This window comes from Lagenorhynchus albirostris, chromosome 2 (assembly GCF_949774975.1).
Source record: "Lagenorhynchus albirostris chromosome 2, mLagAlb1.1, whole genome shotgun sequence".
Lineage (NCBI taxonomy): Eukaryota > Metazoa > Chordata > Mammalia > Artiodactyla > Delphinidae > Lagenorhynchus > Lagenorhynchus albirostris.
This window is the reverse complement of record NC_083096.1, coordinates 83,777,883-83,801,608: the sequence shown is the minus strand read 5'-3', so window position 1 is coordinate 83,801,608 and position 23,726 is coordinate 83,777,883. Positions and strand designations below refer to the sequence as shown.

At 50.2% G+C, this 23,726-nt stretch overlaps 1 protein-coding gene across 8 annotated transcripts in view; it reads right to left on the bottom strand.

Moving 5' to 3' along the window:
• The window catches only part of IGSF3 (immunoglobulin superfamily member 3), a 98,763-nt gene that overhangs the window by 4,240 nt on the left and 70,797 nt on the right, over positions 1-23,726 (bottom strand). For 7 of the 8 annotated variants that reach the window (XM_060139240.1, XM_060139235.1, XM_060139236.1 and 4 more), the window contains 5 exons: positions 21,822-22,223; positions 18,740-19,144; positions 9,255-9,665; positions 5,397-5,804; positions 743-1,219 (listed from right to left, as the gene is read on the bottom strand). In XM_060139240.1, coding sequence (XP_059995223.1) covers positions 743-1,219; positions 5,397-5,804; positions 9,255-9,665; positions 18,740-19,144; positions 21,822-22,223 — 2,103 coding nt within the window. The remainder of the gene's footprint in view (positions 1-742; positions 1,220-5,396; positions 5,805-9,254; positions 9,666-18,739; positions 19,145-21,821; positions 22,224-23,726) is intronic. The other variant, XM_060139241.1, reaches the window with a different exon arrangement.

The following is a 23,726-nucleotide window of genomic DNA, read 5'->3' as shown; positions in this document are numbered from 1 at the left end:
CTTCTGTATCATAGGCTAATTCTACTATAACAAACAACATTTTCAGTCTGCTAAATTCCACATTTTGACAGAAGGCCAACCAAAAGAGCTCCTCGTTAGAGCTAATAATTCAGGTCAGCAAGTATTTCCTCCAGTCTCTGTTCATGAGTCCCTCGGTATTATAAAAACATCGGGTTCTGGATCATTCTGTAGCAATAGCTGTTGGCTAACGGAGCTGCTGCTAAGCTCTTTCCAGATGCTCTGTAACATCACTGCCCTTCTAGGCTGGTCTTCCCAACTAACCATGCAAAATCCACCTAATCCTCCAAGTTACCCTCCGAAATAAAAATGACTCAGGAACTTGAGAAAAAGGGAGAATGGCAGTGAGGTACTCAGACTTCATTTTATTTTTTCTTCCTCTTCTGTTGCTGATTTGCTAAGAAGAGACTAAGCTGGCTATTCTAACGAGTTAACAAGGTAACATCTAACAATACACTTGTATAATGAAATCCAACGAAAACTGAATCTGGTGGAGCATCAAGCTTATTATAAAGATCATCACTTCAATTATGACTTTAATTCCTCTCTCTATTTTTCCCAAGGGCAATCAAGGGTCAGTTATATGAACTGGTTTGTCAAATCCTAAATGCCCACAACAGGCAAGAAAACTGCTTAGTAGTCCACCATCAAGCTCTGATTTTATCTTCCGGACAGCTGGAATCAACAGTGACACCCCCCCACCCTGAAACCTGGAAAAACTCACTTGTGTCCAGAACCCGGATGCCGATGGGGGCGGACTCTTCCTCCGTCAGCCGGTACCATTCCTTCTGAGGGCTGGGCAGCCACTCCTCCACGCGGCAGGAGTAGTTGCCCGTGTCCCGAGGGCTTGCCTGCAGCACTGTGAGCCGGTAGAGTAGCGGGGAGAGCCTCTGGAAGCGAAGCCTGCCCTCCCAGGGGCTGCCCTCTGGGCCAAAGACAGCGTCTGGGCCCACGCTCAGCAGGGCCGTCCGCTCTGTGGGGTCCTCTTCCTCCTCTTCTTCCCCCTCCTCCCCTTCCTCCTCCCCATCTTCCAGGCCAGGGCTGCCCCTTTTCCCTCCAGCTTTAGTCCTCAGGGAGTACCAGGCCACAGCGAAGCGGGAGTCCTGGCTGGAGCGAGACACGATGCTACAGTCTAGCTGGAAAGCCGCCTTCTCGGACACCGTGGCATTGGGGACCACCGTGTCCACCTGCAGGGCGGCATCTGGGGGAGATAAGGCTGTTTTAATTTCTGTTCAAAACAACCTAAATGTCCACCACTAAATATGTTCTAGTAATATACAAGAGGATTCTACGTATCCACTGAAAGGAACAAGGGGGCGTTGTGTGCAGGGAGGTGGAAGGAGATTCAAGAAAAATTGTTAGAGTACAGCACACTGTGTACTCTGTGCATCATCGAGTGGAAGAAAAGAGAAAATAAGTTTTATACTGACATAAGAATCTGTTTATATTTGCAATGGAATATCTGGAAGAATGCACAAGGAGCTGGTAACACGGATGCTTACAGGAATCCAGGGAGGGAGGGACACTCATTTTCACTGTAACCCCTTGCAGTGGGGTTGAATAGTGTCCCCCCAAATTCATGTCCACCTGGACCCTCCAAATTTCCTTAACTGGAAATAGGGTCTTTGCAGATGTAATTAGTTAAGATGCATTCATATACTGATTTGGGGCAGGCCTGGATATAAGAAGAGGAGAGGACACAGAGAGACAAACAGAGAGAAGGACACGGGAAGGCAGAGGCAGAGACTGGAGTGATGCAGCCACAAGCCAGGGAACACGGGGCCGTGAGAAGCTGCAAGAGGCGAGGAAGGACCCCTCCCTAGAACCTTCAGGGGAGCGGGGCCCTGATGACACCTTGATTTCACACTTCTAGCCTCCAGGACTGAGAGAGAATAGATTTCTGTTGTTTGAAGCTACAATGCTCGCGCTAATCTGTTATGGCAGCCCTTGGAAATGAACTCACCCCATCAGCAGCTTTTGAATTGAAACCGGGTGCATGTAGATGATTGCCTACACCACAGGGAACCAACCCAAGCAGGTAAAACTTCTCCAAGGATTGAAGCTAAACGAAAGACAATAAACCTGAAAGGGCCCCTCACCCTGAGTATGGACCCCCAGGAGGATAACACAGACAGTGTCCTGACAGAGGTGGGAGATGCAGACTAGCCACGGAGAGACACCTGAGCAGGTAAAGCACATCCCACAGACACCACCAGACAGCTGTATCTGTTTCTTTCTTTCGCGGGTTTTGGCTCACTGGGGTAGGTTCTAAACAAGTAATTCACTCCCTACCTCCTAAAAGGCCTCCCTTTGGCTCTGTTTGTGAAATGCTCATGAAAGATGCCAATGTGGCATCAACGAAAGCAGAGAGACCAAATCGGATTCCACTTGGACGACAACCAAACAGGAGCATTTCCCAAGTACCGTCCTGGGCTTTCAATGAAGTGGCTGAATCGGCGTGCCAGTGAACACAAAGCCGGTTACCACTGCTTCCGTGGGGCTCTGACAAGCCCCTCCCCACCCCCCTCAGCACACCTGGAACCTTGTGTGCACCGCTGGACACAAAAGCTTAGGAGCCAGCTATAGGTGGCAGCCAGCCCAGCTCTCACCGGGGCTGGGGAGAGATGCTGGAGGGCGGAAAGCGGCAGGATGGGAAATCAGTTCACAGGTGACTCAAACTCCCTCACTCATGGCCTTATCCCTCCAGGGAGCAAGGCAGACGTGCCCACAGAGAGAGATGCTGTGCAGTGAGGCAATGGACCCATCATGGCAAGGTGGTCAGGGACCGTGGGACATTCAGTTCCCCAGAAGGGCCTCTTCCCATCTACTCTCTCTTTGCTGTCTTCTTGTCTAAAGCTCACAATTTTTCGGGGCCCCTTCAAGTGCCCTGTCTCCGTTAATGACTCAAGTTTTTGGCTTCCCGTGTCTGTCCCCTTCTAGAAGAGGCCAGAGTATCTCCCTGGTCAGCCTTTGACACTCTTTCCTTCCTTTTCCGTGTGTAAGCTACAAGAAAAAAGTTCGTCCCTGCCCCTCCCCGAGGCCATGCTGATGCTCCCATGCTGTGACCTTGACCAGTGACTCTGGGCTGTGGGTGAGGAATGTGGTTCTCTCTCCTCCCCAGTGAGCCAAACACAACTACTCATGGACTCAGCTACAATCTCACCCAGGGTAGTCCTTCAGTTTGCATATTTCATACTACGGTCGCCCCTAAGCAATGCAAGGCGATTCTTAACCCAACTTTTAGAGCTCTTTTATTTCAAGTCTTCTATATGTTCAACTTATATCTCAGAAAAAAAGCTTTGAGGTACATCTACATAATGAATGTTATGCAACCAGTAAAAATGGTGGTCATGAAATGCTTTCAATGACATGGGGAAAGGCTCACAAAAGAATGCTGAGTGGGGGAAAAAAAATCACATAAAACAATAAGATCCTGACTTCGTTTAGAAAGAGAGAGAGAGAGGGAGAGAGACAGAGGGAATATGAAGATATGTAGGTAGTGAGATTACACATAACTTTTTGTTTTTTTTGGCTGTAGGGCATGGGGGATCTCAGTTCCTCAACCAGGGATTGAACCTGTGCCCCCTGCACTGGAAGTACGGAGTCTTAACCACTGGACCACCAGGGAAGTCCCCACAGATAAATTTTCTTTTCAAAACTATATTTTTCTGTTTTCCAAATGCTTTGTTATTAGCAATGATCACCTTATATAATCAGGGAAGAAAGGAAGGAAGGAAGGGAGGGAAGGAGGGAGGGAGGGAGGAAGGCTACTCAACTGACTGAACACAAGGCAGCCTCAGGGCTGCAGACTTAGGGGTCACATTGTGAGCACACAGTGTGGCGGGAGGGAACCTTGGGCGATCACCCAGTCTGCTCAAAGTACTGGCTGTGCGACATTTCTCTTCAGGCTTCAGTTCCCTCGACAGTAAAACCTACCACTTGGGGCTGTGGTGAAGACTGAACATAAACAGCCTCACTGTGGCTGGGGCGCACCTGGCTGCCTCCTCCCACACTGCCTGGGGCCTCAGTGTGCGGCTCTCCATAATGGGTGGGAGGTGGAAGAGGACAGTGCTCAGCTGCTGTGTTTACCATTTACCTTTGGGAAAAGACACGCAGCAGCTTCTAAGCAAGGGGGACGGGGGAAAGAAAGCTCATGGGAAATATGAGTGACTCAAAGTAGAGGCAATTTCCCCTCCAGCTTAGGCAAGACACGGAGGAGAGAGATAATGTCCCTCTCCTGTAACAAAGGCTGTATGCACTCCCCGAAGTGTGTTCATTGATGTGTGGGGCAGGCACAACCGTGAAGCTCCAGGATTCCACCAACAAAAAGAGCTGTTCTACTTAGATGTGAAAACATTATGAAAGCTTCCAACAGTGCCCACGACCACAAACAGCACCCCGGATGCTCAGAACACAAGACAAAGCATTCCCCTGGATGGCGGTCACAGTGCATTTCCGCTCCATGTCCTTCAGGGGATCACTGACTCTTTGCTCTGATATGAATGAATGATGAGGTGATGTTTCGCAGGACACAGGAACCCTGCACATCTTTGCTTTAATTATGTGTGTGAATGTGGAACAATAATTCTACCCAGTAATTATATGCATTTGGGTACTTTAGAAGCAACAATAAAGAAAAGCACAAGGCCACAAAGAACAGTCATTAGTACCAATAAAATTATTAGGAAGTGAGAGTATAACGGCTGCAGTTACGTCATTTTCCATTTAAATCATATGAATCAATTCTTTTCCACTGAAAATCCACAAGCTGAATTTTCTGAACCACATGGCTACTGTTTCAAGATTTTTTTTTTTTTTTTTTTTTTTGTGGTACGCGGGCCTCTCACTGTTGTGGCTTCTCCTGTTGCGGAGCACAGGCTCTGGACGCACAGGCTCAGCGGCCATGGCTCACGGGCCCAGGCGCTCCGCGGCATGTGGGATTTTCCCGGACCAGGGCATGAACCCGTGTCCCCTGCATCGGCAGGCGGACTCTCAACCACTGCGCCACCAGGGAAGCCCCCTGTTTCAAGATTTTTGCCACTTGTCTGAATCTGAATGTATTCTTTAAAAAGAAAATATTCTAGGCTCTGCAATAAATAATTGACAAATGCTACTCTAGCTAAGAAACAGAATCACCTTAGGCCAAGGCCAGATGTGCAATTTTCCATTCACTAGGGGAAAAAAAATCTCAGACAACTGTGAATGCAAATGTACAGCGTAAATGCTCATATATTTAACTGCAAGTAACTAATTAATTGGGTTAATTTAATTAACAATTAGTTCACTTTAAAATTAACTAATTTTATGCAGTGCATAAAATATCACACTTAGAGGGGAACCACCAAAGAGGGCGGAGGCCTGGGGACATTAACTCTCACCTGGTCGCATGACTTGAACAGCCGTCTGGCCAGCGGTGTCCTCTGCCCGTCTGTACCACGTGCCGCCAGGGCTGGGCAGCCACTCCTCGACGCGGCAGCTGTAGGTTCCGCTGTCCTGCACCGCCACGTTCTGGATGAAGAGCCGGTACACGCCCGGGGAAGGGCTCTCCAAGTGCAGCCGGCCCTTCAGGTTGTTCTTGGCCGCCTGCTCTCCGTAGTGGAAGGTGGCGTCGCGACTCAGGCGGGCCAAGGTCTCCCGCTCTGGGTGGTTGGGCTTCCACACGAACCACTCCACCAGCAGCTGGGAGGCCGCGCTCGTGCGGTTCAGGACCACACACTCCAGCTGCACCTGCCGCGTCTCCAGCACCGACAGGTTGCCCTGCGCCTGGCTGAGCTTCAGGCGGCTGTCTGCAAAGGCGAGGAAAGAGACATTGCCAACAAGAAAGCAACGAGCCACGTGCATGCACCCCTTCCCAGCGGACGTGAGCAGGTGCCTTCCAAACGCAGGAGGACAGCAGCACGTTCAATCAGCAGAAGCACTGCTCAGACGCACACCCTGACCGTTCTGAGTTCTTCATCACGGGTCTGAGTGCCTGAGTTTCATGGAGTTCAATGTTACGGTAACAGCTGCCCCCTAATTTATAACTCTCATCGGTTCAGATGCTTAGGAGAGGACAAGCGTGCATGGTAGATGACTCCACGTCCAAGGGACAGCAGACCACAAAGAGTATGGCCAAGGGGAGGGCGTGGCTGGGAAGGGACAGCAAAGGGCATGGTGAGAACCCTGCTGGGAGAGCAAATTTTTAAAACTGACCACATGATGGCTAGAATGTGCTGGGCTGTCAGCCTCAAAAGAACTGCAAGGGAAAGCCACGTTAATACGTTCACCAGCTGGCCCTAAGAATTGCGGTTCTTACTTTCTTTACCAAAAACACCCCACACGGGTTCCCTCTCAAGGTGGAAACAGAACCGATCTGACATCAGTAAAGAAAAGACTGATACTGATGGCTGTTTGAAACCTCAGCCAATCAGATTCTCCTCCAGAGAAAAAGTGTCATTAAACGCGGTACACTCTGATCACATACAATTTCATAAAGGCCCCAAAAGCCTCTTTGGACCAGAGGGGTTAAAAAGCTATGAAACTGTAAGTGCACAGAAGCCCCTGAGAAGGACACCTCCTGAGTGATATCTGAGGAGGGAGGGACTTTCACTTTTCCAGTTGAATACTGTCAGAATGTTTTCTAATGCACATTTATTTCACCTTTGTAATAAAAGGTCAAAAAATTTAAAAAAAAACAAGAGAATATATTTCAAATAACCAGTCTCTGAAAATACATACTTGGGAAGATATTAACTCTGCTTGTCTCTGGGTTGAAAGGTTATTTTCTCCTTTCTGCTTTTTTAGTATTTTCCAAAAGCTCTATAAATGTATGCTTTCTTATAAAAAAAAAAAGGGGGGGCGGGGGTGGGGACTAGACGAAGTGGGGCGGGGGGGGCGAGAAAAACACACAAATTAAAAATCTCAACGGAAAAGGGGGAGTGTGTTGTTTTAATGTGTCCTGTGAGTTTTCTGTTTATAGTGTTAATATTCCCCATAAGCAGAGATTTCACTGTTTTGACAAGAATCCTTACAGCCCTAGTGCACTGCCCCAGTTAGCTTGCGGTGAGTCTGTTAACCTCCAATGGGGAAATTCCCTTGATAAATTTAGGACCTACCAAGAACCTCTTAGTTTCAGCACAAATGAGAAAAGGGAAAGGCAGAATGATGACTAAGAGGAAACACGGTGGGGGAGGGTGACCATGACCTCCCAACGGGGAAAACGGTCAGAACTGAGAAAAGACAGGAAGAACAGAAACCTGAAAGAACATATGTGGGCCTAATGGCAACCTTCAGTTCTCAAAAGCCCCAGGGACTGGCCTGAAGGCAGGACGTAGGTCACTGGAAATACCAACAGGAATCACTTAGACCACAGCTTCCTATTTTATGCACCAGAAGTGTCGGCATGAAATGTCACCGTGGGCAGACCTGAATCCCTGGATTGGGGCAGCGTGAGACATACAATATCCTGAGGAAAGGAGGGGACAAGCCCCATGGCGTTCAGCAAGGGCCAGGCCACATCTGGACTTCTGCATCTGGTTCCATTTGATCACAGAACTTTTTTTTTTTTTTTTGGCCATGCCGCGCCATGCGGGATCTTAGTTCCCCAACCAGGGATCGAACCCGCACCCCCTACGGTGGAAGCACGGAGTATTCATCACTAGACCACCAGGGAAATCCCAGAATAAACTTTTATTGAGGCCTCCTGGGAGACAAGCCGTGAGGATAGCATGGTAAAGAGAACAGGACCTGTGCTCACTCATGCGGCTACCCGTCTACTGAATTTGAATATATTAAGAGTGAACAAGTGATAGTGTTCACTACAGTGAACATAATAACCAATGATAAATGAATTTCCATGAGTATAAAATCTGAACAGGTAGTTCATAATTACTCATATATGAATAGGTATGCCAGGCGGTGACATGTGCTATGAAGGGGCTGGGGAAAGGGGATACAGAGTGACTAGGGTGCCATTTTAGTTAAAGTGAGCTAGGAATGCCTCCCTGAGGAAGAACGAGATAGATGGACATCTACGGTCAACACATTCTAGGTTATGAGAACAGCAAGTACAAAGGCCCTGGGGTGTCAAGGAAAGCAACCATTTATTCCTTATTCAACCAGTATTTATTAAGGGTGTCATGTCAGTGGCTGGAGATACAAAGACACAGCACCTATCCTCAAAATGCTTATGGTATAGTGGAGAAGAAATGAAAATAATTATTACATTTTGTGTTTTATACGGAACCCCTGGTGATATAGGAGAAATCAGGGAAGGCTTCCTGGAGGTGGTGCTGAGTAAAGTCTTAGGAATGGGGTGAAGACAGGGGAGAAGCCACAGGAGGGGTGCATTCCAGGAGGAGAGGGTAGCATAAGCAAAGGCAAGGAGCTCGGACTCAGGGCGGCAACACAGCATCCCACAGCTCATCGGGCACCAGAGGTAGGGATAACAACTAACTATAGGGCAAGCAGGAATGACGGATGGAGAGGGAGCTTAGGGCCACACTATGTGAGAAGTTCAAAGAACTAGTGCTTTTCAACAAGGAGAAAGGGCTCCCTTCACATGTTTGAAAGGATATGACTCAGACTAATCGTGGGTTGTTCTCGGGCAGACCTAAAACCTGAGAGGGAAATTACAGGGAGGAGGAACTTTTCAACAACCAGGGCTGCCCAAAAGTGGAACTGAGGGCTGTGGAGGCAGTCAGCTCTCCTGCCTGGGAAGTGCTCCGGCAGAAGTCAGACGCCATCTGTCAGGGAGCCGGATATAAACGGAATAAAGGCTGCACCCACAGGGTCTGAGAGGGGGCCAAAGGGTGGTTCTGTTCAGAGACAGGAAGGGCTCATCCGTGGGCTGTGCGTGGTAAGGAAGAAGGGGAAACCAGAAAACGCCCTCCAGGCAGGAATCCTGGGTATGGAGCCGGCACCAGCCCGAGATCCAAGGTGCAAACTGCAAACCCAGAATGAGATCCAGGCGCTGCCAGGGATCCTGCCTTGCCGCACCTTGCAACCCCCAGCTGCCCCTCGGGCCTCTCCCGGGTGAAGATGCTGCATACAACAGCAGATGCTGACAGAGGATGCTTCTCTGAGTTCGCCATCAGCACCAGGACCCGCTAGGTAAGGTGGGTGGGCCTGCAGTGAACGAGGATGATGCTCTGAACCGCACGCACATCCACCATGGACCCCGCAGAGCCCTGCCGCACCCCCAGGCAGTCTCTGCCCTCAGCCTACTGGCCCAGGCTGGCTGCACCGTCTATCCTTACCTGGCTGCTTCACAGTGACTTCTGTGCGCCCCGAAACCTCCTCTGCCAGCTTGTACCAGGCGTAGTTGGGGCTCAGCAGCCACTCTTCCACGTGGCAGTAGTAGCTGCCGCTGTCGCTGACCTCGGCTCTCTGGACAGTGAGGCTGAACAGACCCCCAGACACGTGCCTCTCAAACTGCAGCCTGGCTCTCAGGCCCTCCTCCTCGGCGTAGGTGCCGTACTCAAAGGCGGAGTTGTGGGTGGTTTTGAGGATGAGTTTGCCGTCGGCGTCCGAGGGCTTGTGGACGTACCAGAGCACGGCGAAGTGGGAGTTCTGGCTGGTCTGGGACTTGACTGAACAGTTCAGCTGGATGGGCCTGTTTTCCACCAGGGTGAGGGTCCTCTTTGATTTGCTCACCTGCAGCTTTGTCACTGCAAAGGAAAAGGGGATGCTTCAGTAGAATCACCACACACCCCTGGAATGTGGCCCGAGTCCCGCCTCCAGGCTCCCCGCCTGGTTTTGTCCAGCACGGCTCCTAGAGGACCAAACACTGATGGGCTTCCCCCAAAGCACGGCTCGGCGTGAGGACAGCAGAACAGAGCCAATCGCACCCCAAACAACGCTCCGCTGGCCTCCTCCTTGCCTCTCCCTGGCTCAGGTCCTCGCCGTCTCTCCTGCCAGCTCTCCCTGCCATCATATGGCCGCCAGGGGGATCCGGCAAAAACACACCCAGCCCGTATCAATTCCCTGCTTAAGAAGTTTAATGGCTCCCAACTGCTTATAGACAAGAAAAACATTTCCTTTCACAGTACAAAGTCCCTCCAGGATCTGACCCTCACCCCGCTGTCCTCACTCACCTCCAAGCCTCCCCCGTCACACCCACACCACACCTCCCCATGCCGCTTCTCCCTGAGCTCAGTCTCCGCTCAGCTGTCCTCCCTGCCTGTCTCCTACCATCTCCCCTCCGACCCTTCTCCCTACTCACCCTCTAGTCCTCTTCTCCCTCACTCCCATCCCACTGGGTCAGACGCCCCTCTTCTGTGCTCCCATCAGCACCCTTACGCATCTTCAGCTTGTTTTTCCTTACGTCCCTCCCATGCTATCCATGAGCTCCCCGAGAGCAGAGATCAAGCTTTCTCCATTCGATCTGCAAATACTTAGAGTGTGCCCACTCCGTGCCCCTCACGAGGCTAAGTGCTGGGGGTGCTCTGAAGAATAAGACGGTCCTGCCTGGAGATGTTCTCATCACCGCACCCCCGGATTCAGGCTTTGGAGAGCACCCACTCAATCAACGTTTGCTGGGATGTGTGAGTTAGTGACTGAGTGAGTGGGTGAGCGAACGAGAGGGAGCTGGAGAAATACGGTAGCAGGTGGCTGGAGGATGCTGGGGTGCTCTTCCTGGAGGATGGGAAGAGAGAAGGCAGAGAAGAAAATGACAAACAGTGGGACAGAACAGAGCCGACTCCGGCCTCCCCTTCCCCTCACGATTCTGCTCCTAAACCAGAAGGGAGGGCAGACTCCAGAGGGCCACCCTACCTGCTAATTAATGACCGTGCTCTCCTTTAAGGTGGCAAGAAGCCACGGTCTAATGAAATATATCTTATGAAGGTAATTTGAGATCTCACCCACTCCATCATTATTATACTTGGCTCTGCTCCCCCTCCCCACCATCCTCCCCTACTGAAAAAGAGAAAAAAGGAAAAAGTCACAATTCCAAGTTTCCTCTTACGGAGCTAATAGTAGAAACATCATCCCACCCTCACCTTTCTCTTTACCCTTCACTTGTCGAGGACGAAATCACTCGTCAACTGAGAAAGGAGCCCAGGACAAGCCACAGACCCTGACAGGGAGAGCAAGCTGGGCTTCCTCCAGTGACCCTGCCCAGAGGGGAGGCCAGAACAGGTTGGCCTGGGCCCTTCTCCAACACCTCTGCTCGTCATCTCTCTTGATCTAGACACAGGACTGAGCCCACTGGTCGTGCCTGGGCCTCCTCTGCCAGTGCTGGCTAGCTGGCTCGCTTAGAGCTTAGTGTGGAAAGACAGGATCAAGGTCTGAGTTCCACGCACCAAGGCAACTGAAACTTCTGAAAGCCCCAGACTGTCACCTGGGCACTGGGGTAACCCACAGACAAAGGTTCTGAGTGGCTGGGAGGATTCAGCGAGCTAAGTACGGCAGAATCGGACGCCCAGTACCATGACTGCAAAAGCAACTCTGAGGCTGTTTCCCGGTGCTAAATCAGGGGACACTCTTCACAAAGGAAGCTGGATTCACGTACCTACAGACCTTCTCAAGCCATCAAGAATGCACCCGGCACCCGTCTGAGAGAAATCCCCTGGCCCATGACCCTACCCTTCTGGTTTCATCTTTTTTGGGGAACAAGCCCAGTCTCCCGCCTTCTCCCTTCTTCAAACGCACGAAGTCCTCCACGGCACTGGAATACAGGGCAGGCTTTACCAGCAAGCACCCAAGCTCTGGAAACTAGATTCACCTTAGCTTGCCAGTCGACTTTTCCTATCCGCTGCCTCTAATACTTGAAACAACCAGCTCCCTTTTCATTCCTTTCCAACCCGATTCACCGCATGCAAATGACATCTCTATCAGAGCAAATGACACCACCTGAATTATCTGGTTCTGGGCCCAAAAAACTGGGTTGTTCAGTGTAGAGTAGAAAGAGCTTTAAAATGCATTATTAATTGGGGCCAGATTATTTTTGCAACTGTTACTAAGGAAACCTCCATTGCTATAGTAACCGCATATATTAAACTGGATGCCTATGACTAAACTTCAGCTCAGTCACATGGTCTGAGAACGAGAATCCAAGGAAGAGAATTGTTTCAAAGCATTTCCATTTTTTCTCCTCCTTCCCACGTCAAAATATTGTGAAGTGTTGAAAAGCTTGAAAGAGAGGCATTTTTGAAATTTGGTGCATGTCTGACAGGTAGGCAAGGGGTCAGCTCCTCTTCTACGCTCTGAATCTCCTCCCGCTTCTCAAGGACAGGGAGGACCTTTCCTGAAGCCCAGGGGAGACAGCAGCCTGCACAACTAATTAGGAGGCACTCACACATCCTGCCCAGCACTGCCCTGGGCGGTGCGCGGCCTGCTGGCCCCACCTTCCTCCGTGGGGTTAGGAGAGCCCAGCCCCCTTAAGAACCATAGGTATTCTCATCTGCAAGATGAGAACAATCACAGCATTGACCTGAGAGCAGTGCTGTGCAGATTAAAAGCAATACTCTACAGTAAGAGTTTAGCACAGAACCTGGTCTATAATCAACACGCAGTACGTTTTCACTATTCCTCTTTCTTTTCAGTTTCCGGGTTCAGTCCCACGTTCAAAGCTCCATATTAGATGGAGAACTGCCAAACCTGAGTCACAAACTTGCTACTGAAAGTATTGTCCATGGACTGGCAGCATCCGTGTTGCCTGGAAGCTTGTTAGAAATGCAGACTCTTGGGCCCCACCCCAGACCTCCTGAACCAGACTCTGCCTTTTAACAAGACTCCCAGGTGACTCAAATGAACCTGAAAGCCTGAGAAACCTTGGACTTGGCTGTGTGAGTGAATGGACTTAGGCAATAAACACAAAGGTGAAAGACAAGACGCTGAGGACTTGGTTGATCGCCAACAGTGAGTCAGCAGGACGAACAGGCAGGAAGAAGGGTGTGAGGCTGCGGGCCAGGCCCCACCTTTCAGCACCCCACCTGCGAGCACAGACTCCAGCGCACCCAGCAGCTGCCGTCTCAGGTACCTCACGACTTCCAGAGCGGGGCTGTACCCTGCTGGAGGGAAGGGCCCTTTCTTTCTGCATCTGGAGAGTTTCCTTCTGAGGCCTCCGATCCCCTGTGGCCGGGCAGCATCGGCACCACCTGGGGTGGAGACACTGTCTCACAAACACCACAGGTGAGGCCCAGAGACCTGCGGGCTCACGTGCCCTCCAGGTGATTCTGATGCGCTAAGTTTGAGAAGCCACAGGTGTGGCAGTGAGGGGGCCACAGGTAACTCTAGAGACAGCAGTTTCTGTGCAATGGTGCAAGCAGTGGCCAGAGGGTAGCATACAGGCAGTGAGGGAGCAGAGGGAGAAAAGGAAGACTGTTCTTTATTATGGATCCGTGACAGGAATCAGTCACGTTAGGTGGAGAGGGGGCCAGTGGCTGGACAGCAGAGATTTTTCAAACTGAGGGATGCAAGTCAGCCAAAAGACTGGGAGAGAATGAAGGAAGAGCTGTGGGGGGTGTGTGTGTGCGTGTGTGTGCGCGTGTGCATGTCCATGTCCCACCTGTCCTCATAGAAGGAGGGTTACTGCCCTGTCTGCCTTACACGTCTGCAGACACAGCAGTGACCCTTGCTCACTGACTCCAAATAGGTGCACCTGGTGTTACCATGACAACGAGGCCTGAGGGGGGGGAGGCGCGGGGGGGAGGGGGGACTCCTCTAGGGCTCCTGCTCTCATGCTCACTCTATCTGTTAACAGCCAGCAGGCAGAAGCCACATGCCCCTGGGATGGAAGGAGAACCCCAGGTTCTCCTGAAAGAAAGGAGGGGCCAATCGCTCTGAAGGATGGGGCAGCCTGTCACCTACTGGACTGTGACAAGGAGAGCCACTGTCACAAGCCCTGGACTCCTGGAAGTCAAAGAAAAAGCCCTCAGCTCTGCCAATCTGCCAGGTCAGCAATAAGAAATTGGAGAGAACGGGTTTGGCAGCATCCGGAGGGTACTGAATATTCATCCTGACTGCCCATCAGTAAAATCCCAGCAGAATACACCCACTGACAAGTCAGCTTTCTACACCGGAGGCTGTCCTCCTGGAAGCGTGTTTATTGCTTCGTCAATTTTAACGTGCAATGTTTAATAGCCAAACCAAGATACGGTTGTAAATATCTGGAGTATGAGTGCTGACATTTCCCTTATTCCTCTGTATTTAGGGAGATGTAATTGGAGGGTGTTTTGGGTGCTAAAGAAAATCAGAAGGAAGCGCAGCAATGCTTCAAAATTAAAAGAGAAAAGAAATGATTAGGAGCTAAGAATCGAATAGGTTGAACTGGCTTAAAGGCTTGCCTAAACGCCCCTTGTGGAGTCACACTCTGCCATCGATGGCTAAGGCTAAGACAAATCAACAACAAAACAGGAGGGATGGCGTTCCTTGAAGATTACCTTAGGGATGTGCATTTGGAACAGGAAGTCTGGAATGGTCAATAAGAAAGCCACAACACGTTCATCAGGCCATCCAGCCAGAGATTTTAAAGAAACAAATACCCGTGATGTGGTCAGGTCAGCAGGCGGCTCTGGCAGAAGGACTGGTCTGGGGCACAGACCACACAGAGCCTTCTTGGAAGCCGGCGACATAAGCTGTGGAGGGCTGATAAATGGACTGGCATGAGCGGGCCAATGGTCCCTGGGTTTCTGCTTCATGCTGTCGGAGTAAGAATATTGGACAAAATCATCCTCTAAAAGGGTTGGGGGCAGGGGGAGGGTGATGATATTCCTGTGGAGAACAACAGAGCGGGGAGAAGAATCCACGTTTTGAGAGGCAAGATATGGAAGGAGAGCAGCCTTAGAGCCCCCAAGCCTTAGAGCCACCTGGTGGCAGAAGTTAGAAGAAATAGAGGCATTCGAAGAGGCACAAAAACTCCTACACCATTAGCAAACCGTGTCTTGAGGAACCTCTACGGGGACCTTGTGACCCCAACTTAAAAAGAACAAATTTAAGTATTTGCTAAAGGGGCTCAGGGACGGTAAACCAGAGAGAGTGGGGATTCAATCAAAGTATATGGTACCAAAGAGAATTCCCGAGGAAAAAAAAAAACAAAACTACCATAATAAAATAAAATGAAGAGCCTGGACTCTGGAGCCAGACTGCCTGTCTGGATTTGCATCTTGCCTCTGCCACTTATTATGACTCACTGGAGAATTTATTTATCCCCTGTGTCAGCGTCCTATAAAATGGGTGAAGCTAGCACCCCCTCATGGCATTGCATGAATTAAGAACGAAGAATGTTACTGTATTTAAAGCATTCAAGGTGGTAATGGGCATGCTACGAAAGCTCAGCAAAGATTAGCTACTATCGTTACTGTTGTTACTTCTGCCGCTACAGGTGCTGAGACGCCTCCACACAGCGCTCTACAAAGAGAAACCGCCTCTGTAAATGATACTATTAACTGAACGCTGAAAGGATAATTTTTCCCCCGTTTTTTAGGCTGCGCCGTGCAGCATGCAGGATCTTAGTTCCCCAACCAGGGATGGAACCCGTGCCCCTGCAATGGAAGCGCAGAGCCTTAAACCCCTGGACCACCAGGGAAGTCCTAGGAAGGATAATTTTTTATTATATGGCCTTAAAAAAGGCTGAAGTCTTCCTCTCATCCACCCCAACTGCTTTTTAATAAAGTTCATACCTGGGTTCCCATCCCCACTTCCCACTCTCTATTTCTTGACTCCGCCAAGTCCCAACCTCTCTGAGGCTCAGTTACTCCATTTATAAAATGGGAAAGCAGTAGCTTCTTCCCAGGGCTGCAGCAAAGGTGACTGAGGTCATCTACACCAAGTGTCCAGTATACTCTCCGGCACGCGGTCAGCCCTCTGGTATTTTTCCACTTCTACTTCCCCCAAATAAAAGTACCAGTACCAACCAGGGTGTGTGGGGGGGAAAAGAGTAAAAATGAACATGAAGCCCTTTGGAAAATAGTAAGTGCTCAATGCATAAATATTTAATAAGGAGAGATTGTAACACTTAAGGAGGATGCACTCTCCCTGGTGCCACAGCCCTTCCCGGGGGCCGCGCCCGCCCAACCTCAGCACCCCCCCTTGCTCTCTGCGGCCCCCCAGAGGGCCAGCCAAGTGCCTTACCATGCACCTCTGAGGAGAGGCCAAGCACCCTGGTGCTCGTTCCCAAGGTTCCCACGCCAGCCGCCGCTAGTTCTTGCTTTACATTGAAATCACAAACAAACGGACTCAGCGTAAGCCACAGGAGACACGAAGACAATCCTCAGAGCAGATCCCGGGTCCCCTAACTATTCTCCAGGAGGCAATAAAATGATGTAATGGAAAATAGAGATACATGGACATCGGAACGACCTAGGCTCCAGTCTTGTTCCGATCTGTTTTTCATTTGGCAAGCTGGCTTGCCTCCGTCAAGGCTCCCAAACACTGGGAGCCTGGGTTTCCTCAGGAGCAAAATGGGCATAAAAGTATCTACACGTTATTTCATTGCTGGAAAAATTTAAAAAGAAAACAGAGGTACTAAGCACAAGGCCTGGCACCCAAGACGTGTTTAATACGTTTTTGCCCCTTTTCCCCTTGAGGAGCACCATGAATTGATCTGAAGCCAAATAACTAGAACCTTCAATGACCTAACTCCATTTTCTTCCCTGAGGCACTCCAGCCTTAGAGTCTAAGTCGTAAGACAAACAGGCAAACATTAGGGATTTATTCAAAAAGGCAAGGCTAGGCAAGGTCCTGGGGTCAGCACTTCCTCTACCTTCTGCAGCCGGAACCACGTGACGGGCACCAAGGAGGCTCACAGCCCGACCCTGAGGCCAGAGGAGACCACAAAGGGTGCAATTACTCAGCGAGGCAGGCAGGCGAGTCCCTCGGCACTTTCCACAACAAGGGTTCACACGAAATGGGGTCTTCCGCTTAACCTTCCATTAACCTGAAAATCCACTTCAGCAGAACAGCCTCTTCCCTGGCATCTCGTTGTCCAAGTTTAGGCTCTAATTGGCCAAGGAACTGTCCCATCATTTATACAGTTCACTTGTTCCAAACTGGTTCGATACAGACTCCGTTATGGGGTTAGAAGAGGCGAAGGATAAGCCCAGACACTGCCATTTCGTAACCTCGTGTTGCTGAAAATAACAAGCACTGGGACCATCTGCAGTGGTGGAGCAGACCGGGTTGGGCACACATCGTGGCTGTGAGCAGGCAGAAAAATCCTTTTTGCAAGGTGTTCAAACCATCTTTGCAAAGTGGGTGGGGCAGAAAGTCAGAAAGAAGTCTTTGCAAAGTCACCTCCCATCCAGCCCCCACCCTTCGTCTCACGCATGCCTGTGCTCTCCTGCTTGGGGCCAGGCAATGGAGGGAAGCAGGAGCCAGGGCCGGGGCCCACCCTCCGCCTGCTTCCACCCTAACCGGAGACAGGTACAGACACGGAGGAAACCATAGAGCAGCACTAACTTACCCTCTCCCCCGCGTTAGGGGAAGGGCCTGATGACGGTGAGTGTTTGCACAACGTCCCCTGACTAAGGCTCCCCAGATGAGTGCATCCTTATCACCTGCTGCGAGACAGACTCCGCCTGCCTGCTCTCATGCGCTCAAATCCAGGGCAGGGGGACAGGGTCTGGGTCAGGGAAAGTGTCGAGGAAGGAAGGACAAGGATTCAAACCTTGGCTCCATTCACCAGCTAGGCAACCCTGGGCTGATCACTTAATCTTTCCTGAGGCTGTTGTGAAATTCTCATAAAATAACCAACCCTAAGCACCCAGCACAAAGCAAATACTCAGTAAGTACCTGTTATTTTCCCTTTTGCCTCTGAGGTTCCTTGTCTGCAAACGGGGGGGGGGGGGGGGGGACAGTGGTACCTTGTTCACATCACTGTTGCAAGGATTATAGGAGATGATATTAAGAGACGGAGCTTTCTGCAAAACAGCCTAGTTGGCCTGCACACTTCACAGATATCAACGTCTTCACACACATGCGCACGCATGCACGTGCGGCTGGGGAACTACTGTAGATTAAAGGAGTCTAAAGAGACATGACAGGGACTTACCTGGTGGCGCAGTGGATAAGACTCCGTGCTCCCAATGCAGGGGGCCCAGGTTCGATCCCTGGTCAGGGAACTAGATCCCACATGCATGCCACAACTAAGAGTTTGCATGCTGCAACTAAGGAGCCAGCGAGCTGCAACTAAGGAGCCCGAGAGCCGTAACTAAGACCCAGTGCAACCAAATAAATAACTTTTTAAAAAAGAAAAGAAACTGCCAAATTATTAAAAATAAATAAATTAATTAAAATTTAACAAATTTTAAAAATTAAAGAAAAATAAAGAGACATGATGACTAAATACAATGTGTGACCCCTGACTGGATCCTTGAAGGAAAAAACACTATAAGGGGCGTTTTCGGGACAACTGCGGAAATGCTGGTACTGTCCTATAATCACGTCACATTCCCAGAGTCTGATTACACTGTTGTGGTCGGGTGGGACAAAGTCCTGATCTCCAGAGATACACACTGAAGTATTTAGAAGGAAGTCTCCTGATATTGGCAACTTACCCTCAAATGGTTCAAAAACAACAAAAAATTGCACACGGAGGGAGAAACAAACGTGGTAAGATGTTAACAGCTGGTCATCATGAAAAGGGAATACGAGTCTTGCAACCGCCTACATACCTGAAATTTCTCAAACTAGAAAGTTGGGAAATAAGAGCAGCCGGGCCGAGGGCTCCGCGCACGTCACTTCCTGCCTCTCTGCGGCTCTCCTCAGCCAGAGCAGGCGTGGGGGACCCCGGGACCCTCACCTGGCTGCAGTACCCTGATCTCCAGCAGGTTGGAGGTCCTCTCGGCCAGCCGCGTCCAGCTGTTGTTGTAGTTCCTCCGCCACAGCTCCGCCACACACTGGTACTTGCCCGCCTCCGTGTCGCTGGCCCGGCTGATGCTCAGCCGGACGTTGTTGCTGGACTCAGCCTTTTCAATGGCCGTTCGGGTCCGGAAGCTGGAGGACCTGTCCCCCCACTGGACTCCTCCATCCCGGGTGAAGGTCACCAGGTCATGGAACTCGGCGGTGCCCACCGGCTGGAACCGCCACGTCACTGACACGGGGACCCGGGCGGGGTAATGGGGTTTGATGATGCACTGCAGGTCAAAGGAGTCACTGTAGGTCACCCCCGGCGTGCGGGAGATGGCAGTGACTGCAAAGCCCGTTTCTGGAGAGAGAGCAGAGAAACTCAGGCCAGAGGAGACACTTGGTCTTCTCAGGGCCCTGTGACGCGGTGACAGGGCTCCTGGCAGAAGCTAGCGGGACAGAGCAAAGGCTCACACGTGGGGCTCTCTGGATGCCCAGGCCAGTATTACTTTTGCTAGCGTGTTGACACACAAACCCAGCAGTTCACAGGACCCCACAGAAAGAGGCCGGCAGCAATCCTCAAGCAGCACTAGCGAACCCTTCCTGATGAACCCTCACGTGGATCTGTGCTCGATCAGTCCCACTCACAGGGACTGAGTGCATGTAGGCGGGACCATCCCGAGATATCTTGGGATTCCGTGCTGAAACAGGAGAAAAGAGCCTCAGGGCCGATTTCCTTCACCACACTCAGGTGGACGCACCCCGCCCCAGCCCGGATGGCCCCTGTGCCTGGCCCACCGCTGCATCAGTGCTGGAGCAGGGGAGGCAGGTGGAGCAGGTGCCTGTGCTCCCCGGGCTGGGCAGCGCCGGCTTGCTCTCCAGTCCCTCTTCTACCTCCCCACAGAATCCAGGGCAAAGAGGCAGCGAGGGACCCACAGCAGGAGGGACTGACCTTCACCAAGTAGGACCTGGGGTGAGATGGGGCCCTGCAGGTATGCTAGGCTGAGTCTCTCCGTATTCCAGCATCACTAATCCCCAGTACTGACTCCTCAGTAGAAGTGATCAGAGTCCCTTCAGCCTTGAAATACGACTGACTGTTAACACATTCGTTATGCTCATAAAACTGAGAGCAGCCAGTATTTCCTGAGCACCATGGGCCAGGCATGGTGCCAACTGCTTGGCTTTCATCACACTTCACTGAATCCATCACCCCTTTCTTCCAGATGAGGAAACTGAGGCTCAGAGAGGGTAGATAAATTGTCCACTATCAAGCTGCCAGTGAATGGCAGTCATGCTACAAATCTGTGTGCCACTGATTCCGGGGGACTTATTAGGTTGCTTTACTCCCAGGAAGCATAAGACAGTGGTTAAAGGCACAGACCCTGGAGCCAGATGCCCAACTTTGGCACTGCCTAGCTATGTGACGTTGAGCAAGTTACTTAACTTCTCTCTGCCTCTATTTCCCCATCTGTAAAATGGGTCCTTGTGAAGATTAAATGAGTTAGTATTTATAAAATACTTGGAATAGTACCTGACACACAGTATATACTATATTTTGTTAAATATGTAGTTTGTTTAAAAAAAATAGACATAAAGGAAAGTACTTTAAACTTCATAGGTAAAAAGGCACCGAATGAATCTTTCGGCAGAGCCTGGCCAGAGCCCCTTGGTAAGCTCTGGCTATGGGAACCACAGACATACGGTGAATATGAAAAAACTCAGGACAACCTCATGCTGAAAAATTACTTCTAACCCTAACCACCCCTCAGACATTCCTAGCCTCACAGGATGGGAACGACTCCCTCTGCTGGACACCCAGGACTTTCCTCACAGGTTCCATTTCCACGTGTCCACATACGGTACTGAGCTGAGAGAGACATGGGGAGTGAGCTAACCTGGAAACTCAACCGCTGGATGAGGTTTCCAGAGACAGAAATCTGAATGGGATGATGAGTGCCGAAAGGAGATCAACCTTTGGGATTAAGCTTATGGAAAGTAAAAATAATTCTAATGGGGGGGGAAGGACTTTGTTGGGGGCAAAACCACTTGGTGTTGCCATCTTAACTGGGGTAAGGTGGTCCAAAGCACCACCAGCCCTACCTATGAGGAAGGTGGCAGCGTGGTCCCAAGGGTGGGATGCAAAGTCACTGAGGACAACTGATGTCACAGTCTCTTAACAAACAGAAACACCTAACATGACAAGTTACCTCCCCAGCAAAGTGGCAGATTGGTCTTTTAATATACTGATTCTATTAGGCAGATAAATGTTGATAGAAGCCTCTTTACTCTGTGAGAAGCAAATCTAATATTCTTTGGTTTTAGCAAATTTCAAGGTATCTTTTAATTTCATGCTAATCACGAAATGGCTTTCTTTAGGAAGAGCCTTATAGAGGAAAAGGTAAAAACACGGGCTTCGAAAAAAAAATTTAAGACAGATTGCTGGTTTCCTGGGTTCAGATTGTGTGTCTGTCACTTAAAAGCTATAGTCCTGGGCAAATCAGCCAACTTGTCTCACTAGTCTCCTTGTAAAATGACAGTGTCTATCTGTAGGCTAGGCGAGGATTCCAAGGGACAATTAAGCTTAAGTGCTTACACTCAGCCAGGAAGGGTAGTAAGGGCTAAATAGATGGCAAAAGGTGATTTCCTACCCTTCTCTGCCCTGCTCTGAATTTTCAGGAGTGCTGAGCCCCTGCACAGGAGGGCCTGGGGTGCAGGAGGGAGAGGATTTGTTCCCGCTCTTCCAGGTTAATTTTGGCAGTGGCCTTTGTTCCTCCACCTGGGGCCACCACTCCCCAGGCCAGAATCCTTACAACTTCACTCCTACCACCCAGACCAAAGAGTAGTAACAGCGCTCAGCTGTTGCCCATCCCCAGGGCCCACCATGGAGAACCACTGTTGGTTCCTTGAACCCCATCCACACTTCCATAAATACTTTCTTCAATCAAACCCTTTGGAAGGTGCCGTCTACCTCCTACCAGAGTCTTGATATGGGAGCATCTCCCCAACGATCCCACGAAAAGACTGCCGAGCTTACTTACCAAGAGCCGTGATGGACACGAGGGTGCTGGCCCGGCGTTCCCCCACGACCTGCCACTCGCCATCCACTGCCCGCACCCATTCGGTCACGTGGCATTCGTACTGGCCCTCGTCCTCCCTCCTGCTGTTGAAGATGCCCAGGCTGAACGAGTTGGGCTGCACCTGCTCCATCTGGACGCCCCCAAAGCTGCTGCGCTCCCAGTAGGACGTGCCAGGCTGCACGGTGCCGTCCCGGTCCAGCCACATGATGTTGCTGCGGCGGTTCTGCCTGTCCACCAGCTGCCAGATGACGGAGAAGCGGCCTAGTGGTCTACCCGCTGTGCGGATGCTGCAGGAGAGGTGTAGATTCTCACCCTCCAGGACGACGCTGGCATTGCTGGCCACCTCCACCGAGATGCTGCTCTCTGTGCAGAGGGAGAGAGTGCCACGCTGGGGCTTTCTGGGTTCCACTGAGCCCTCCCCACTGACATCAAAGGAGGAGGGGTACAAATGTCACTCTATTCAGGTACAAGGGGACCTTGGAGGATGCGAGCACTCTGACACTTGCTGCTGCTGCAAGCCCTGGCTGCTTCTGGGTTTCGCTCCCTGTGATTTTAGAGCTGATAACCTAGGAGGCCCTTTACTGGACACAAAGATAACGTGTGGGATCATGAGCGTCTAAGACCTGAGGCTGAATCAGAACAGAAAGACATTACCCTTAGGGCACAAAGCAATTCATCAGGCCCTCCACATCCACTGCTTCCACATCCATGGATCCAACCAACCATGGATAGAAAATATGCCAAAAAAAAAAAAAATTCCAGTAGGTTCCAAAAGGCAAAACTTGAATTTGCTGTGCACTGGCAACTCTTTACATAGCATGTACATTGTATCAGGTATAAGTAATCTGGAGATGATGTGCACAGGTTATGTGCAAATCCAGTGCCATTTTATATAAGGGACCTGAGCATCCGCAGATTTGGGGAGGTCCTGGAACTAATCCCCCTCGGAATCTGAAGGATGACCATAATGTGTTCAGCAGGGTTCAAGAACTTTTGACTTGGATTTTCAGTACGTGGAATACCTTGAAAATTCTACTTCACGGAATCTTCCCATAATTTAGGGGCTGCAGCAGTCACATAAAAGCTGAACATCCAAACATGCCATCTGAGTCCTTCAGGGCAATATCAGGAGACAGAAAAAAAAAAAGTGACAGGAAGTATTTGGAGGACAACACGTGCTTGCTTGGGTGTGGGCAGTAATAGAGCACAGATGGCCTCATTTCACAGCGTGTGTGGGGAGCAAGCTTTCATACTTTCATTAACACACAGGAACAGACCAAAGCCGGTGGCTCGCCTTCCTGCTGCTGTCCACCTTCAGCCCTGGGGTTCCGCTGCTCTTGACCTTGAGTTTCTGCCAATCAAACTCTGGGATAAGGATTCCTCTCTCCTTCGCTCCTCACTTAGCTATATGAACTCCCCCAATGGAATTATTTAAGCTCTACACGCCTTCTTCTATGAGATAGGGAGAGTGCTACGTTTTTCAAAGGTTAAAAAGTAAATGAGACAATGTCTAGAAATCACCTAATACATAGGTTTTCAAAAACTGGTTACCATGATCATAATTAACTTTACTACTCCCATTAACTCTTCGTTTTTATAAAGAATGTGGATACTTTATCTTAATTATGCGTAGATTATTTTGTATAATTATCTATAGAGCTCCAAAAGCCCTTCAGTGTTAAAAAACAGAAAGTACCAGACGAATTCGGCTCCAATTTTCTGGGCACCATCCACATGAAACACATACATCAATTTTAAATCAATCAGTAAATCAAATCCCAGATTAAGAGGCACATCCAATTACTGAGGGGAAAAGCATACCCACGACCATGCATTTGAATCAATCTCTTCTCCCGTGTGTTTCCC